Below are 18,756 nucleotides of genomic sequence, written 5' to 3'. Positions count from 1 at the left end.
CTATTTGAAACACTTTAGAATGCACTCTTTGAAACACTTTGAAATACTCTTTAAGTAAACACTTTAGGATACACTCTTTTTGAAAACACTCTAATCAACAGTTCTGAATGCACTCTTTGAATAAACATTTCTGCATCCACTATTTGAAACACTTTAGAATGCACTCTTTGAAACACTTAGAAATACTCTTTAAGTAAATACTTTTGGATACACTCTTTTTGAAAACACTCTAACCAACAGTTCTGAATGCACTCTTGGAATAAACATTTCTGCATCCACTATTTGAAACACTTTAGAATGCACTCTTTGAAACACTTTGAAATACTCTTTAAGTAAACACTTTTGGATACACTCTTTTTGAAAACACTCTAACCAACAGTTCTGAATGCACTCTTTGAATAAACATTTCTGCATCCACTATTTGAAACACTTTAGAATGCACTCTTTGAAACACTTTGAAATACTCTTTAAGTAAACGCTTTTGGATACACTCTTTTTGAAAACACTCTAACCAACAGTTCTGAATGCACTCTTTGAATAAACATTTCTGCATCCACTCTTTGTAACACTTTAGAATGCACTCTTTGAAAGACTTGGAAATACTCTTTAAGTAAACACTTTTGGATACACTCTTTTTGAAAACACTCTAACCAACAGTTCTGAGTGCATTCTTTGAATAAACATTTCTGCATCCACTCTTTGAAACACTTTAGAATGCACTCTTTGAAACACTTTGAAATACTCTTTAAGTAAACGCTTTTGGATACACTCTTTTTGAAAACACTCTAACACTCTTTTTTGAAACACTTTAGAATGCACTCTTTGAAACACTTTGAAATACTCTTTAAGTAAACACTTTTGGATACACTCTTTTTGAAAACACTCTAACCAACAGTTCTGAATGCACTCTTGGAATAAAAATTTCTGCATCCACTATTTGAAACACTTTAGAATGCACTCTTTGAAACACTTTGAAATACTCTTTAAGTAAACACTTTAGGATACACTCTTTTTGAAAACACTCTAATCAACAGTTCTGAATGCACTCTTTGAATAAATATTTCTGCATCCATTATTTGAAACACTTTAGAATGCACTCTTTGAAACACTTAGAAATACTCTTTAAGTAAATACTTTTGGATACACTCTTTTTGAAAACACTCTAACCAACAGTTCTGAATGCACTCTTGGAATAAACATTTCTGCATCCACTATTTGAAACACTTTAGAATGCACTCTTTGAAACACTTTGAAATACTCTTTAAGTAAACACTTTTGGATACACTCTTTTTGAAAACACTCTAACCAACAGTTCTGAATGCACTCTTTGAATAAACATTTCTGCATCCACTATTTGAAACACTTTAGAATGCACTCTTTGAAACACTTTGAAATACTCTTTAAGTAAACACTTTTGGATACACTCTTTTTGAAAACACTCTAACCAACAGTTCTGGATGCACTCTTGGAATAAACATTTCTGCATCCACTATTTGAAACACTTTAGAATGCACTCTTTGAAACACTTTGAAATACTCTTTAAGTAAACACTTTTGGATACACTCTTTTTGAAAACACTCTAACCAACAGTTCTGGATGCACTCTTGGAATAAACATTTCTGCATCCACTATTTGAAACACTTTAGAATGGACTCTTTGAAACACTTTGAAATACTCTTTAAGTAAACACTTTTGGATACACTCTTTTTGAAAACACTCTAACTAACAGTTCTGAATGCACACTTTGAATAAACATTTCTGCATCCACTATTTGAAACACTTTAGAATGCACTCTTTGAAACACTTTGAAATACTCTTTAAGTAAACACTTTTGGATACACTCTTTTTGAAAACACTCTAATCAACATTTCTGCATCCACTATTTGAAACACTTTAGAATGCACTCTTTGAAACACTTGAAATACTCTTTGAATAAACGGTTCTTAATCCACTCTTTGAAGCATTTTGAATAAATGTTTTTGAATTGCACCCTTTGAAACAAACTTTGAAAAAACACTTTTGTACATATTCTTTGAAACACTTCAAAATAATCTTGAATGAAATACCTTTCGCACTGTCACTCTAATTCCATGGCCTAGTTTTAATAGGGAGTATCTTAATACCGATCAAATTGATTAAATCAGATTTAGGCCAGGTATTAAAATTTTATATACAAGCTCGATTTAATTGGAAGTTTCATGAATGTCAATTAAATGGATATCGTATTTTAACCATTTTAATTATGTTATTTATTTTAAAATCTATTTTTATTCTTGATATTTTATTTTCAATATTTAGTCAAATCATTTCTGATGTTTAATGTTTGCTGATTTTAGATCTGCCAAAGCTATGGAGTACATGTACAACCTGCACGATAAAGTATCAGTATTCATAAAAAAGTTCAAGGTAAGGATTCTCTTGCTATTAGAATTTCTTTTCTAAATACGTCAAAAGTAATGTATCAATAGCGGGTAAAATACAGAAGGATGTATATGTATCAATAAAACCATCAGTATTTCAGCTTCGCGTGCAGGAGCCTTTATCAACAGAAAAAAAGCAATAAACAACAACAAAAAATCTACAGCTGACAATTATATATATTTTTTTTAAGTAAAAGTTCTGAACAAAACTTCTTTTGTAAATAAATTGAAAACGTTGTTATTGTTGATATACCAAAATAATAATAAATCAAAAGAATAAATCAAATGAATCGAAATAAATAATAAACTGAATAGTTTGACTTCACATGTGGAAGTCTTAAAGGTAAAAAATAGAAAAAAAAACTAAAACCTTTTCTTAAGCATAAAAAATAAAACAAAGAGATACAAAACAGGGACGAAATATTCCGCAGTTATTATTACTTTTATATAAATAAGTTTTATTGCTTATATTCACTGTCTTTTTTTAAATTTAACCCGTTTTGTTTTTTTTTAGCTTCAATTGTTAACCATTAAAGAACATCGACTTCTGACAATCGCCTAAAACACACTGTTGGAAAATAAATAAATAAATAATAATGACATAAATAAATAAATAATAAATAAATAAATAATAAATAAATAAAAATAATAAATAAATAAATAAATAATAACAATTATTTATTTATTCTGGTCTGGGAAAGATCATTATCCAGTATATGTATGTAGAAAACGCATATGTGTTCGACGTGTTCCAAGCTCTTACTAGAATTTTTTTCCAGCAGTAATCTAAATTATAAAGTTTTCCTTTTGATTTCAAAACTGGTGTTCCACCGATCGTCTAGATTAGCGAGTGGTGTTCTTCTTCCTTTTTATAAACAATTTTCCTTCATAAAAAAAGAAAAACACCTACCAAATAATCCTTCATTAATAAGATTGTCCACACTGGTAAAATGGCCTATAAGCATATATACAGGGCCTTAAAAAAACCAGGTAATCACCCTGTGATTGAGTATTTGAATCTCATAGGAGGTACGTTATAGAATGTAAGGATAAAGTACAAAGTTATATTTTACACGAATATAAAAATATAAGTAAGTCGTCCAGACTTTTTTCTGATTGAAAAGGTCAAGTTTATTTTTCCTTGCCAAGGAAGTGTTTTACAGGCTAAGAAACTAAATTTAAAGTATTGTATTTAGGCCGTTTTCATGCAAAAAAAATGTTTTTATAGGCTGAAAGACTGTTTATGCAGTCAAATATATTTAATCTATTTTGTACTATTCTAATTTTTCTTTCGACAATTTTTTTCCCGAACAAGATTAAGGTTATCAACGATCGCCATGGTTTTCTTTGTTTTAAATTTCGCCAAGGTTTAAGTTTTCTTTGCCAGTTCTTATCTTCCTACTCTGCTTAACTACTAAGATGTTTGCTGGAAAATACCTTAAGGTCAGTTGAATGTGTCTCTTCTAGTACCTAGGGAATCCAAAAAAAGGCATGTTATTCAGATACGATAGATTAACTTTTTTGAGGTGATCAACGATCGCCGAGGTTTAAATTTTTCTTTCCCAGTCCTTATCTCCCTACTCTTTTTCACAACTCAGATGATCGTAAAAAATAGCTTAGGCTCAGTTGAATGTATCTCTTCTAGTATTTAGGGAATCCGAAAAGAGACATGTTTTTCAAATACTACAATATTCGTATACTACGATATCACTTTTTTGAGGCAGCTGTAGAAAATACATTGTTGATCGCTCATTCTTCGCCTCGGTGTTTTCAGTATTTTCAATGAAGAATGATTTCACTGTGTTGACGCTAAGTAATTTTGTCGATTGATTTTCTCAGTTGCGCCGATTTTTTTCGCTCATTCTTCGCCTCAGTGTTTTCAGTATTTTCAGTGAAAAATACTTTTTAGTATTTTCAGTAAAGTATGACTCACTGTTTTGACGCTAAGTAATTTTGTGGATTAATTTTTTCATTTGTACCTATTTTTTTGCTCTTTTTTCGAATCAGTGTTTTCAGTATTTTCACTGAAAAATACTTTTCAGTATTTTCGGTAAAGTGTGACTCACTGTTTTGACGCTAAGTAATCTTATCGATTAATTTTTTCATTTGTACCTTTTTTGCTCTTTTTTCGAATCAGTGTTTTCAGTATTTTCACGGAAAAATACTTTTCAGTGCTTACAGTAAAGAGTGATTTCACTTTTTTGATGCTAAGTAATTTTGTTGATTGATTTTCTCAGTTGTATCTATTTTTTTCTCTTTTTTTGGATCAGTGTTTTCAGTATTTTCACTGAAAAATACTTTTCAGTATTTTCAGTAAAGTGTGACTCACTGTTTTGACGCTAAGTAATTTTGTGGATTAATTTTTTCATTTGTACCTATTTTTTGCTCTTTTTTCGAATCAGTGTTTTCAGTATTTTCACTGAAAATACTTTTCAGTATTTTCGGTAAAGTGTGACTCACTGTTTTGACGCTAAGTAATCTTGTCGATTAATTTTTTCAATTGTACCTTTTTTGCTCTTTTTTCGAATCAGTGTTTTCAGTATTTTCACGGAAAAATACTTTTCAGTGTTTACAGTAAAGAGTGATTTCACTTTTTTGATGCTAATGAATTTTGTTGATTGATTTTCTCAGTTGTATCTATTTTTTTCTCTTTTTTTGGATCAGTGTTTTCAGTATTTTCACTGAAAAATACTTTTCAGTATTTTCAGTAAAGTGTGACTCACTGTTTTGACGCTAAGTAATTTTGTGGATTAATTTTTTCATTTGTACCTATTTTTTGCTCTTTTTTCGAATCAGTGTTTTCAGCATTTTCACTGAAAAATACTTTTCAGTATTTTCGGTAAAGTGTGACTCACTGTTTTGACGCTAAGTAATCTTGTCGATTATTTTTTTCAATTGTACCTTTTTTGCTCTTTTTTCGAATCAGTGTTTCCAGTATTTTCACGGAAAAATACTTTTCAGTGTTTACAGTAAAGAGTGATTTCACTTTTTTGATGCTAAGTAATTTTGTTGATTGATTTTCTCAGTTGTATCTATTTTTTCTCTTTTTTTTGGATCAGTGTTTTCAGTATTTTCACTGAAAAATACTTTTCAATATTTTCAGTAAAGTGTGACTCACTGTTTTGACGCTAAGTAATTTTGTGGATTAATTTTTTCATTTGTACCTATTTTTTGCTCTTTTTTCGAATCAGTGTTTTCAGCATTTTCACTGAAAAATACTTTTCAGTGTTTACAGTAAAAAGTGATCTCACTGTTTTGACGCTAAGTACTTTTGTTGATTGATTTTCTCAGTTGTACCTATTTTTTGCTCGATCAGCATTTTCACTGAAAAATACTTTTCAGTATTTACAGTAAAGAATGATTTCACTGTTTTGACGCTAAGTAATTTTGTTGATGGATTTTCTCAGTTGCACCTTTTTTTATCATTCTTCGCCTCAGTGTTTTCAGTATTTTCACTGAAAAATACTTTTCAGTATTTTCAGTAAAGAGTGACTCAATGTTTTGACTCAAGTAATTTTTTCGATTAAATTTCCAGTTGTACCTATTTTTTTGCTCTTTTTTCGAATCAGTGTTTTCATTATTTTCACTGAAAAATACTTTTCAATATTTTCAGTAAAGAGTGACTCACTGTTTTGACTCTTAAGTAATTTTGTCAATTCATTTGCTCTTTTTTCGATCAGTGTTTTCAGTATTTTTACTGGAACACTGTTTTCAGTGTTTCGGTGTTCCTTCGTCTTTTGACGCTAAGTAATTTTGTTGATTGATTTTCTCAGTTGTACCTATTTTTTGCTCAATCAGTGTTTTCAGTGTTTTCACTGAAAAATACTTTTCAGTATTTACAGTAAAGAATGATTTCACTGTTTTGACGCTAAGTAACTTTGTTGATGGATTTTCTCAGTTGCACCTTTTTTTTTATCATTCTTCGCCTCAGTGTTTTCAGTATTTTCACTGAAAAATACTTTTCAGTATTTTCAGTAAAGAGTGACTCAATGTTTTGACTCAAATAATTTTGTCGATTAAATTTCCAGTTGTACCTATTTTTTTGCTCTTTTTTCGAATCAGTGTTTTTATTATTTTCACTGAAAAATACTTTTCAATATTTTCAGTAAAGAGTGACTCACTGTTTTGACTCTTAAGTAATTTTGTCAATTCATTTGCTCTTTTTTCGATCAGTGTTTTCAGTATTTTTACTGGAACACTGTTTTCTGTGTTTCCTTCAGCATTATTTTCTGTTTTCAGTGTTTCGGTGTTCCTTCGTCTTTTGACGCTAGGTAATTTTGTCTATTAATTTTATCAGTTGCACCTATTTTCTTTATTATGACGAATGACTTTGGAGTAAAATGGTTTAAAGGATTTTTTTTCTTATGGCGATTTCAAAAATAAAAAACGGCTCCAAGCTTACCACTAAATGATTCCGAAAACAGTTTAAAGTTTATTTTAGTGTAAAACTATTATTTTGACTGGCTATATTTTTATTGTAGAGCCTATAAAATCTGCTATAGGCTTTGGTTTAAAATGTTTTTCAGTAAAAAAAAAAAAAAAATTGGTCGTATGACAGTTTCAAGTTTAAAAAACAGTTTCAAGCTCATCATTAAATGGTTAACAAAATAAAAAAAACAGTTTCAAACTCGCTGCAGTTTAAAATTATGACGGTGAGCTGTCTATATTGGATCCTTTAGCTGAGCCGCTGACAAACACGTCCTTTCGCATGACAAAACATATAAAGTATTTTTCAAGGCAAAATATCTAAGACAAAACATAGACAATTCCCAATGACACTACTAATTTTTTCCGGCTTTTCTCAATTTACTAATTTTTTTTTAGCCATTTACGTTACAGTAAATGCAAGAAGCGAGTCTGACAAATAGTAGCTAGTGCAAAACTGTATAATTGGATAATGCTCAAGGTTGTTCTTTGATAAGCGGTTTCAAACGAATTTGTTAGCAAACTACGACCAAATTGTAGGAACTTATATGTGAACTTTAACAATATTTCTTCCGGTTCAGCTGGTTAAATCTAAATTATTGCCTAAACTTTTTTGCGGATGCATGGGAAGAGGAGTTAAATTCAAACCAGTTTAATGATTGGATGACGATGTCTTAGGTATTCATATATATAGATAGTTCGCATCTAGCATTCATTCAGTGCAGTCGCATTTCGCTAGCTCTGATAATTTGTGACGTGTGATTTGACCAGTCAACAACTAATTGAATTTAAGCCGGATTAACTCTGTACCTGTTTGGAATAAATAACGAGTGAAATACTTTTGAACGTGTTAGATAAATTTATAAACTTGTATATGATTAAGGCTTAATAATTATTTATGGATTGTGGCTGTGAGTTAGTATTCAGCACTACTATCATCTGAGTCGTCCATTTAAATAGTCGGATTACTTGCAAATCACTGGATTACTTGCCCCACTCAAAGATAAGTTATTATTTATTCTCATTGCATTCATTTAGCCAGTGTGGATCATTTCATAATTGTGATTATTGAGAACTTCTCTGTGGATATACCTTTATCACTCAATTGTTTTTGGACTGATGCCGAGCCGTGAGTGAAATTTGCTTATCATGGACAATTGGAATACCAGTACGCTTTATTTTGCCAGCCTTTATTTTTATTTACCCAGTCTTGAATTTTGCTCAGCACAATCTCGATGAGGGGTTGGACCATCAGTCTATTATGAAATACGCTAGTGATTTTTTCCCGTATGAAGATGTTCTTGGAGCTAAGAAACTTTTATATAGCAATTGCTTCCCAGATGAGCCTATACCTCGTCGTTCGGGACCCAGTGCTAAGAATAGTTCATTGTCGGACATTATCGCTACTCTTTCTCGCTGCTCTGCAGAAAATATTGATTTTCCAGAGTTGGTGATCAAATCCCCCTCTGACGTCCCTAGCATTCCGGTGTCAGCTTATTCTATCCTTACCGCCAAAGTCAACCAGTGCCTTGATCAGTTAAAATCGCTTGCTCACCTCAATAGTCCAACAACGTCTATTAATAGTTCTTTGGTCTCAGATAGTAAGGGTACCAATCACAAACCCTCGTACGCCGTTGTTCTTAAATATCCGCCTCCAGAACTAAGAGACCCCGTTTCTCGCAAGGAAAAGCTTGATTCTTTCGCCGGACATGACGGTATTGTGTCGGTAAAGTCCAATCCGGCAAGGAAAAGATGGGTTTTTGTTACGTGGGATAAAGTTTCCGCCAATTCTCTTGCCGCATCTGCTGTTGCGAGCTATCCAAATATTCTTGCTAAAGTGATTGATCGCAAACCTCTTGGAGTAATTAGGGGACTTCCCGTTAGTGTTTCTAGCAGTATACTCATCTCCGTTATTCCTGGTCTTGTTGAGGCCAGCCAGATCGGCTCTTCTCATACATTCCGTTTAGAGTTGCTTGATTCCGCTGCACTAAAATCTGACATCGCTACAGGTCTGCGCTTGGATTATGAGTCTTTTAAAATATCGGAATACAAAGAATTGACCAGACGGTGTCTTAGATGCCAAAGTATCCATCATTCGTTAGCTCACTGCCCATGTGCCCCGAATGAGATGAAGTGCTCTAAATGTTCTGGATGCCATTCCAATACTAAAGACAATCCTTGCTTAGAGGCTCCGAAATGTGCCAACTGCGGCGAAGCTCATGTTTCCTATAGTATGAATTGCCCAGTGATAAAACGCGCTCTGAACTCTGCTCCAAAATGAACCAAGCCACTATTTTAAGTTTTGCTTCTCTTAATATTAACGGCACAAAAGACAAAGACTTATTAATTAATGAATTATTAGTCCATGACATAGTGTTCTTGCAAGAACATCTTTTGACCAAATCAAACGTTTCTAGCCTGAAGCGATCTTCTGTCCACCATTTTTTTTCGCAAGAGGCCAAGAAAACTAGAGGCCGCCCTTCCGGTGGCCTAGCAATTTTTTTCCGTTCCCCATCAAAGCCCTCTGTGATTCATTGTGATGATAACATCTTAGCGATTAAATGTGACATTACCGCCTTTATAAACGTTTACTTACCTTGCGATCGACGTTCTATAGCATCGTTCACATCTTTCGCTAAATGTTGCTCCAGTTTAAAGTCTCTACTCGAAAGTCTACGTTTGAAAGACCTAAATTGGGTTTTAGCTGATGACCTTAACTGTGATATTCTTGGTACCTCCGGTACATCAATCCTCTTGCTAGAATCACTTCCTAGCATATATCACGTCGCAGTTAAGAGCCTCCCATTCACGTATATTCATAACAGAGGCTGTTCAAAATCGAACCTGGATCACGTGATCTCTTCCAGTTCCAGTTTAATATCATCGATTGTCAGGGTGGACGAAGAGAAGATTGACGACGATCACCTTATTCTTAGCTGTAATTTGTCCTGTGAGCTATCTGGCAAAACACTTTCGGCTCAGCCGAAGTGGCATACGAAGTTGAATTGGGATCGTGCTACTGTCCCACTATACCTTGCTACATTAACTGCTTTACTCTCGACCATAAAAGTGCCATATCACCTGCTGCAAACGTCAGTTTCCTCGCCTTCAAGTACAGTTGACCTAAATTTCTATTATTGTCAAATCGTCCATTGCCTTAAATCAGCTTCCAAAGCTGCAGTGCCTGTGGATAAAGTTAGGATTGGTACAAGAAAGCCTAATTGGAACGTTGATCCTGAAGTAAAACCTGCTAAGCAAAAAGCCAAATTTTGGCTACGTATGTGGATATCATGTGACCGACCATCTTCCGGAGCTGTTTTCTCTGTGAAACAAAAGTGTAAACTTGAATATAAGGCCAGTTTGAAGAGGGCACGCTTGAATGCATGGCCAGGCCCCACCGATAAGGCCACCTGGAATAAGGTTATTAATAGTGAGAAATGTTCCCCATCTACCCTATCTTGTCTCCAGCTAGCTAATTTTGTTGATCATTATAAGCGTGTGTTCAGTGTATTTAATAGTTTTCTTCAGTCTTTTTATTATAAGTTGCTTAAACCGCTTTTACCATACCGTCTCCTGCAGGCCAGGGTTGCCAAAACTTTTTGGGACTAAAGTGTCAAATTCAGCAAAAAAGGGACACTTTTAGTGTCCTCCTAGAAAATTAGCCAATATACTTTAAAAGATGACAAAAAAAGGCTTTAAATGGTTTTCTCGCAACTCCAGAGCCAGATTTGCGTTCTTCTTTTTCAAGTAAAAGCAAAGCGGTTCTTCAAATAAGTAAAGTCCCATTTAAAACCTCAAATCGCCTTATGCGCCAAGAAGAAAAAGAATTTAGTACAATTTCTCTGGTTCTCTCGAACCTTCGGTTGTAATAGTTATTCTTCTTCCGAAAACTCAGTAAAACCCGACAGTTTTCGTTTTCATTGTCTTTGGAAAAAAAATTAGAAAGTGCAGTCTTATTTCAGGAGCTGTGGAAAGTTTTGAGTCATTTGTGTTGCGTTTGCGGTTTTACAGGAACGTATAGAAATGTTGGAGTACAACTAAGATGAGCGACAAATTGTGTTGTTTACTTTATGTGTTTTCAGGCAAAATGTCTACTCTGTACGGCGATAGAACAAAAACGGCGATAAAACCTGTCTTCACTATGAGCCGCCCCAGCCGTCTCGGCCGAAAAACGCCATAACGAAGACAGGGCTTAAAATATTTGTGCCAGCAGACCACAGATACCATGTCTGTCGCTGCCGACACGGCTTAATTGCCCTCGCTCCCTTTTTTCCTTCAGTAGCATATCAGATCTTCTACAAAATTTTGTTTACCATTTCCCACAGACTGGGGCTTAATCATTTTAAGCCAGATTGGGCAATGGTGGTATTCTTCTATCTTATGGTGGAGGAGTGTTTTTTTTTTTTTTTAAGTCTACCCTCCCAAATCGGATTCTTTCATCTCCTGAAATAGAGAACAACTCAAAAACTGAAGTTTTTGGCTCTGGACCAGACCCAAAAACCTCCCAAAAGACGGATCTTGCATGATTTTCTGTATTATTTATTACCCTCCTCGTAGTGGATTTAAGAAGGAGCTGACGGCATATCTGCAATTTTATACTGACAGAATTTGCCGCAAGTACCCCTTTGCTGCAATTACATTATGTGGTGATTTTAATGAGCTAGACCAAAAGTGGCTTAGCGCTGCTCTTAGTCTTGATCAGGTTGTCAGGTCGCCTACACGCAGTGATAAAACCCTAGACTTGATTTTTACCAAAATTGAAGATTACTATTTTGCCCCGAAAATCGCCCTTCCATTAGGGACAAGTGACCATCTATGAATCTTTTCGACCCCTTTATCATCCTTTCTCCCTAAACCATTGATCAGTTATTCAAACAGGCCCATTACTGACGAGAAGATTTCCCATTTCAAAGTAAAACTTAGCTCCGAATCCTGGGCCAATATCCTATGTCTTACTAATGGTGATGAAATGATTTCTAAGTTTTCAGCAGAACTTTTCCAGTTATACTCTGACACGTTTCCAGTGAAAAAAGTCAATCGCAAATCCACTTGTAAACCATGGATAGATAAAAAAAAATTGTGCCTAATAAATGAATGCGATAGACTCTTTAAGGAAGGATTTTTCCAAGAATCTCGAAAACTTCGAAACATTGTTATTAGTGAAATCTGTAAAGCAAGAAAAGAGCACAGTGCTCACATGCTCAATAAGTTACTGTATTCTAACCCTAAGAATTTCCTTAAATGTATCCAAGATCTCATGGGAAAGGTCTCTTCTAAGTTTCTCTTGCTGGATAGTAATGACGACCCTGTGACTGCGGACATCATAAATGATTATTTTGCTTCAACTTGTAAAGCTCACCCACCACTCCAAAATACACCGGCCAACAGTGCAGTGAGTGAAATTCCTGTGATTGAAATACATCAGACTCAGCTTAAACTCGAAAATCTTGATACAAATAAGTCAGTATACCCAGGTGATATCCCTACCAAATTGAGTGCGAAATGTGCCCCTTATTTAAGTGTACCTCTAACTGCAATTTTTAACCAATGTTTTGTAGATGGTGTTTTTCCAGTCTGTTTTAAGCGAGCTATTATGTCACCTACACCGAAAAACAAGACCCCAAAAGTTCCCTCCGACTTAAGACCAGTATCAAAAACCTCTATTTTCTCTAAAATTTTTGAAAGTTTTATTTACAATTTCCTCTTTGACGATATTCAAGATAAAATTAATCCAAATCAGTTTGGCTTAAGGCCGAATCATAGCACCACCCATTGTCTATGTTATATACTTGACACTGTTTTCAAACATCTTGAGTTAAGTCGTTCCTACGTTGAGGCTGTTTTTGCTGATATTAGAAAAGCCTTTGACAACTTGGATCATCAGACAGTTACTGATAATGCAAGGGCTTTAGGTGTCAGAGATTTTGTTTTACGTATGGTAGCTAGTTTTTTGTCTGATCGTGAGCAATGTGTAGTCCTCCCTAACGGAGATTCATCAGATTTTACCTAGATTTCCTGTAGAGCACCCCAAGGGACTAAATTGGGTTCTTTAGTATTTTTAATTGTTTTTAACAATGTTTTACCAAACTTTGACAACACTTTTAAATTTGCAGATTAATTGACATTAATTAACCTTTGTCAAACCCCTAACACTTTGGGCGTTAAACTTGAATCACTCATTAACAACTTAAAGAACGACCTTGACAATGTTAAACTCAATCTAAGCACACTAAATGGCAATTTAATCCTATTCTCCTTTTTAAAAAATGTACCCCCAATCAATAATTACCTTTGCATTCCAAATTTAAACATGGTTAAGCTGCTTGGATTGCATTTGGACAATGACCTTAAATGGAAATCTCACTCTTTTCACTTATTTAAAACAGGCGGTTTCCTCCTTAAATATTTTTCCCTTCTCAAACGGTTCCCAAATCAATCAAGAACCTTAAAATAATGTATTTTTCTTATATAAGACCTTGTCTTGAATGCGCTTGCCCTGTCTGACACCCTGGGTTAACCACATCCCAATGTTCCAAAATTGAAAGCATTCAAAAAAGAGCTATAAAATCCATACTGGGGACGTCCTATACTACTTACGATGAAGGTTTGGCTAGACTTGAACTCACTACACTGGAATCACAACGTTACTTCCTTACCATGAGCTTTGGGCACAAGTGCCTTAGTTCTGACTATCATAGACGTTTTCTTCCCCCCTTCAAAGAATACCCCCTAATTCTTCCTAATACAAGACTTAGTGCTTGTAGAGCTCCAAATACCCAACTTGACTTGTGTCCCCAATTGTTGACCATGAGGTACAAAAGCTCTTTCGTTCCCTATTTTGTTTCACATTTTAATAATTGATATAACTTTGTAACTATGTTTATCCCTTAACATTTATTTAATCATTGTATTTGTTCTGACGTGCTCATGCTTTAATGCAGAATTAAACTTTAATGCAGAATTCCTGTACAAGAAATCTGTTCAAATCTTCAGCTTTCATTTTTGAAAAAAAAAAATCAATTTCTAGTGGTTAACCATTTTGGAGAAAAAAACTTCGGCTACATCAATCTGATTTCCGTTATTTGGTTTTCTGATTGGTCAGCAAATAGGTCAGGTTCAGATTCATTCTATATTTTCTCATCCTTGTCGTCAGCCTTGCAGTACCACCTCGAAAAGTTGTTAAGTAATATTGGCGAAATCTGACACCGATCCACCGATGCAGCGCTATGAGTAACCATCTGCTTTACATGCATAAGGAAATCCACAGTTTTTATTTCCAACCGATTTCGCAAGTTAGTTTTAATGTTTGTTAGTTGAGAAAATTATCTTTCGGCACCAGCACTTGAGTGAGGTAACGCGCATAAGTTCAACATAAAGGTTTATAGTTCAAAGAATTTGGGAGTGCCGTCAGGATTCTTCCCATCTAACAAGAGCTTCCATAACTAAGATGATGAGGAAACTAGCTCTTCACCACCAGACTTCAGGCTCATTTCTTCTTTGGAATCTGGCAGGCTCAGGCACTGGTTTTCTAGAGTGTCTCTAGCAGACTCTATCTCGCTCTGACTTTTCCCCAGGAGTTTGCTAAATCTGATGGTTCTAATGGACTAATCATTTCAACAGTTCCATTCATGGCAACTTTCGGGTCTAAATACTTGAGAGCTTGTAACGTCTTATCTTTATGATTAACCCACTTTCTCATCTGCTTCACCAGTTCGACGTAGAATCCCAAGCAAGTCAGCCTAAACTGTTCAACAGCTTTCCCTGATGCTCCTTCTTCATTCACTTAAGCTTCTGTGTTGGGATCACACAAGACATCTTTCACATCTTTGTAGCTTCGGGGATCAAGAGGCAACTCAAAAGCATCACTTCTGTTCAGGATTCCTAGTTTCATGAAGCATCTCATGATCACTTTCAATGTCGATCTGAAGCTTGTTATCAAAGTGTGGATCATTGTGTCCCCAGACTGGAACTGTACGTTCAATGTATTTACCTTACCAAGCACAGAAGCCAGAAAGTACAGATATGCCTTAGTTGTAGGCTCTTTCATGTAGGCTTGAATCTTGGATGCCTTATCTTTTGAAGCCTTGTCTGCAGAGGGTTCCTTTGACTGTTTCACAAAAAAGGTAACCAGGGGTGACCACACTGCATGTGATTGGGTAGGTACAATTTTGCCAATTTGCTTATGAAATGGCTTGGAAGCTTGGTTGGTTTCGATAACAGTCTTCTGTTTCTGCTTTAAACAGTCCGCCAGGTTACAGAATGTAAAGCAAAACATTTTTCACTGTTGTTCTTGCATCCTTTCATCACTGACAAAACACGGGCAAAAAGCACATTTTCTTAGTTAGCACTTGGCACACTAGATGTGATGTTCAGTCAATGACAGTATTACATGTTTACAGTTACCAGAGAATTTTCTTGTGGGTTAGACTGTGCCCATATGGAACAGGTCCACCCTCTCAAATGCATGTGAAACTAAACTGTATATTTACCAAAAGATTAATGTCTTAATTCAGGAAATCAACTGAGGTTCACCCTCGTCCAAGAAATGATTAAGCAGCAGCAAATCAGATCAGGATCAGATAGTTTGCTACTAACTACTATCCAGGCCGAACTTCTGCATACTCCTGTAGACTACAAGTCATAAAACACCCTAAGCTTTTACTTACCAGCAGCAATATTCTTGCTTCAGTTTTTTATAAAAAAAACTTTTTCTTAACTCTCTTGAACAAATCACATGTTTCACCACGTTTGAATTTTTGCGCTTTTGAAAAGAAAAGCAGTGCGGATACGATAAAAAAATCCCTAAGACGGAAACGAACCTGAAAAGCACAAATTAAAAGCAGTTACAGTTAAGAAAAAACTGAAAATAAATACAAATGGTACTGATTTTGAAAAAATGCCAAAAAGTGTCCTTTTTTTCAAAAAGTGGCCTTTTTTCACCCAATAGTGGCACGGTGTCACCCAGAGTGAAAAAGTGTCTAAAAAGCACTAAAAGTGTCCCTTTGGCAACCCAGCTGCAGGCTCATGTCCAGCCTGTAGCAATATCTGAAATTCACCGGGCTTTAAGAAGAATTAAGCGTTCAAATAGCCTTGATGGTGACGGCCTTTCTTACCGATTTTTTGCTTATGATTGTCCTGCTCTACTTAACCATCTACAAATATTTTTCCAGTTTTGCTTAGCACAGTCGCTTGTTCCTGATAGTTTCCTTTGTGGCCGTGTAACGTCTATTCAAAAGCGAGGCAAGGACCCCACGTCATGTGTGAATTATCGTCCCATTACAGTATCGTGTTTCTTAAGTAAGTTGCTTTAACATTTGTTACTACCAGAAATTGAGTCGAATTGTGATTTTACGCCTTTTCAATTTGGTTTTCGGAAAAGTTTCGGTTGCTCCCATGCACATCATGTTTTAAGCCGACTCATGAAAGATGCCGTGAAAGCTAAAATGTCTTTATACTGTCTTACTGTTGATATTTCTGGAGTTTTCGATAATATTGTGCACTCTCAGGCTCTATTTTCCCTTGCGTCTGCAGGTGTTAATCCTTCCGTACTAAGTTTATTGTCTTCTTGGTATTCAAAGTCTAAAATTCAAGTTACCTGGAATGGCCAAATATCTGACCCAGTAAAAATTAATAAGGGAGTTCGGCAAGGTGCCGTATTGTCTCCTAGTGTATTTAAATGCGTGCTTGCATCGTGCCTGCGTCCCCTTAGAAGTTCTGTTTTTTACGGTAATACTGGTTTGTCTTCTATTGCATATGCAGATGACGTTCTTCTTGTTGCCCGGACTCGCCGTGGATTGCTTTCTAATTTTACTATATTAACCAATGAATTATCTAAGATTGGACTGTCAGTTAATGCGTCTAAATGCGAGTTTATTTGTTTTAATAGCCCTTTTGCGGTCGCTCCATTCGTTGCTGGGACTGCAATTCTGCCATGTTCTTCTTTAGTTAGTTGGCTTGGTCTGTGTTTCGGCCCAACACTTTCCACTACCTGTTCATCCCTAGTGAATCAAGCCGTGAAAAACCTACGCGTCGCTTACGGAAAAATATCCCCAAACAAAAACCGTTACAACCGTAACGGTTTGTGCATGATTTATAATGCTTATTGCGCCCCTGTGCTTTTGTTTTTATCAGGCATGGCTCATCTGTTTCGTAAGAAAGATCGACATACTCTACCTACGGCTTATTTCAGATATTGCAAATTCCTCCTCCGGCTTCCTAGATGGCACCGAAACAAAAAAATAATTGCTCGATTTGGTATAGTAGATGTCCCTTCTCGGATTCGGTCTGCCAGTGACGATTTATGTAAAAAGACTGTCAACTTTATTCACGTTTATGACCCTCTGCAGCCTTTTTTTCCATATTGATACTGGTTGATAAGTCCATGTTGTCTTTTGTTAGTTTGAATTTTGTTTTTCTTCGCTGTTTATCGTATTTGCTTTTGTTTATTTATTTATAATACTCCGTACTTTGTGTGTTTTTATACTTTACGGGTAATAAAGTTCATTCATTCATTCATTCATATATATATATATATATATATATATATATATATATATATATATATATATATATATATATATATATATATATATATATATATATATATATATATGTTATTTATATATGTTATTTATATTGTTATTTATATATGTTATTTACAGTATAAACATTATTTGTTTATTTATATATTATTTAAAATTTAATTTCTTTGAGAAATCGCGAGAACATGCTGAAATATCCATAAATCCAATGGGCTTTAAAACCTAAAAAAAAAATTCCAATTATATAAAACAACGTGAGATACTAATTTCGTCAAATTTCACTAATGTAGAAATTAGACTCACCACTTAATTATATATTTTCTTTTCAGAGTGCAAATCCAGAAGTTAATAGAATAGAAAATAAGTTATCATCACAGCCAACACCACCTACTCGAATCATTTCTTTCTTTGATGGTCAGATGAGGGAATCATATTACGAATAAGCCAATTAGTTTTATAAAATTGTTTAAATATTATAGGATTATTCTTAGATACCTATTATCATCCTTATTCCTTTATACTTATTAGTTCTGACTGCTACATGTATATATATATATATATATATATATATATATATATATATATATATATATATATATATATATATATATATATATATATATATATATATATATATATATATATATATATATATATATATATATATATATATATATATACTAGTTATGGGCTCTTCTAATCCGAGTCCTGTTGACACTAGTTATTTTGTCTGGAACGGGGGACCGTAGCTTGACAACTAAGACGATGAAAAACACGGCCTTTTTATTGTAGAACCTTTACAAGGCTTTGGTTTGAAATGGTTTTCAGTAAACATTTTTCTTATGACATTTTCAAGTTAAATAAAAATCTTTCGAATTTATTATTATAAATTTTGGCAAGAAAAAAGGTTTAGATTAATTCTGTTTAAATTTTTGGCGGTTAACCGACTTTCTGAATTTTTGTAACTGAGACGCTGAGAACATGGCGTAGAAACTTTACAATTTGCCATAGGCTTTGGTTCTAAATGTCGTTCTGTTAAAATTCTTATGATAGTTTCAAGTTAGAAAATCGTTCTAAAGCTTATTATTTAAATTTGTGTCAATGTTTATTAGTAAAAAAAATGTGGTTAATAAATCGCTTGGGATGTAGTTTTTGCGGGGGGGGGGGGAATTTTCCACGAAAAGAATTTTTTGTGTGGAGGAAGTCTCTGAAAGGGAGTTTCCTATGGGAAATTTTTCACAGGATGGGGAAGGATTGAAGGACAGTTAGAAACTAAATTTTAAAAAGGAAGTTTTTTTTTTTCAATTGGAAAGAAAGGGCAACATTGAAATTTAAAACGAACAGAAATTTTTCCGTTTATGAGGGGGGGC

At 34.4% G+C, this 18,756-nt stretch overlaps 1 protein-coding gene across 1 annotated transcript in view; it reads left to right on the top strand.

Annotated features, from left to right (window-relative positions):
* Positions 1-17,880, top strand: part of LOC136033231 (protein FAM91A1-like) — a 30,482-nt gene extending 12,602 nt beyond the window's left edge. Inside the window, exons 3-4 of the mRNA XM_065713946.1 lie at positions 2,337-2,406; positions 17,716-17,880. Coding sequence (XP_065570018.1) covers positions 2,337-2,406; positions 17,716-17,829 — 184 coding nt within the window. The 3' untranslated portion in view covers positions 17,830-17,880. The remainder of the gene's footprint in view (positions 1-2,336; positions 2,407-17,715) is intronic.
* Positions 17,881-18,756: the final 876 nt, after the last annotated feature.

The sequence above is a fragment of the Artemia franciscana genome, chromosome 11 (assembly GCF_032884065.1).
Source record: "Artemia franciscana chromosome 11, ASM3288406v1, whole genome shotgun sequence".
NCBI lineage: Eukaryota > Metazoa > Arthropoda > Branchiopoda > Anostraca > Artemiidae > Artemia > Artemia franciscana.
The sequence above is the reverse complement of the archived record's forward strand: the minus strand, read 5'-3'. Positions and strand labels throughout refer to the sequence as shown.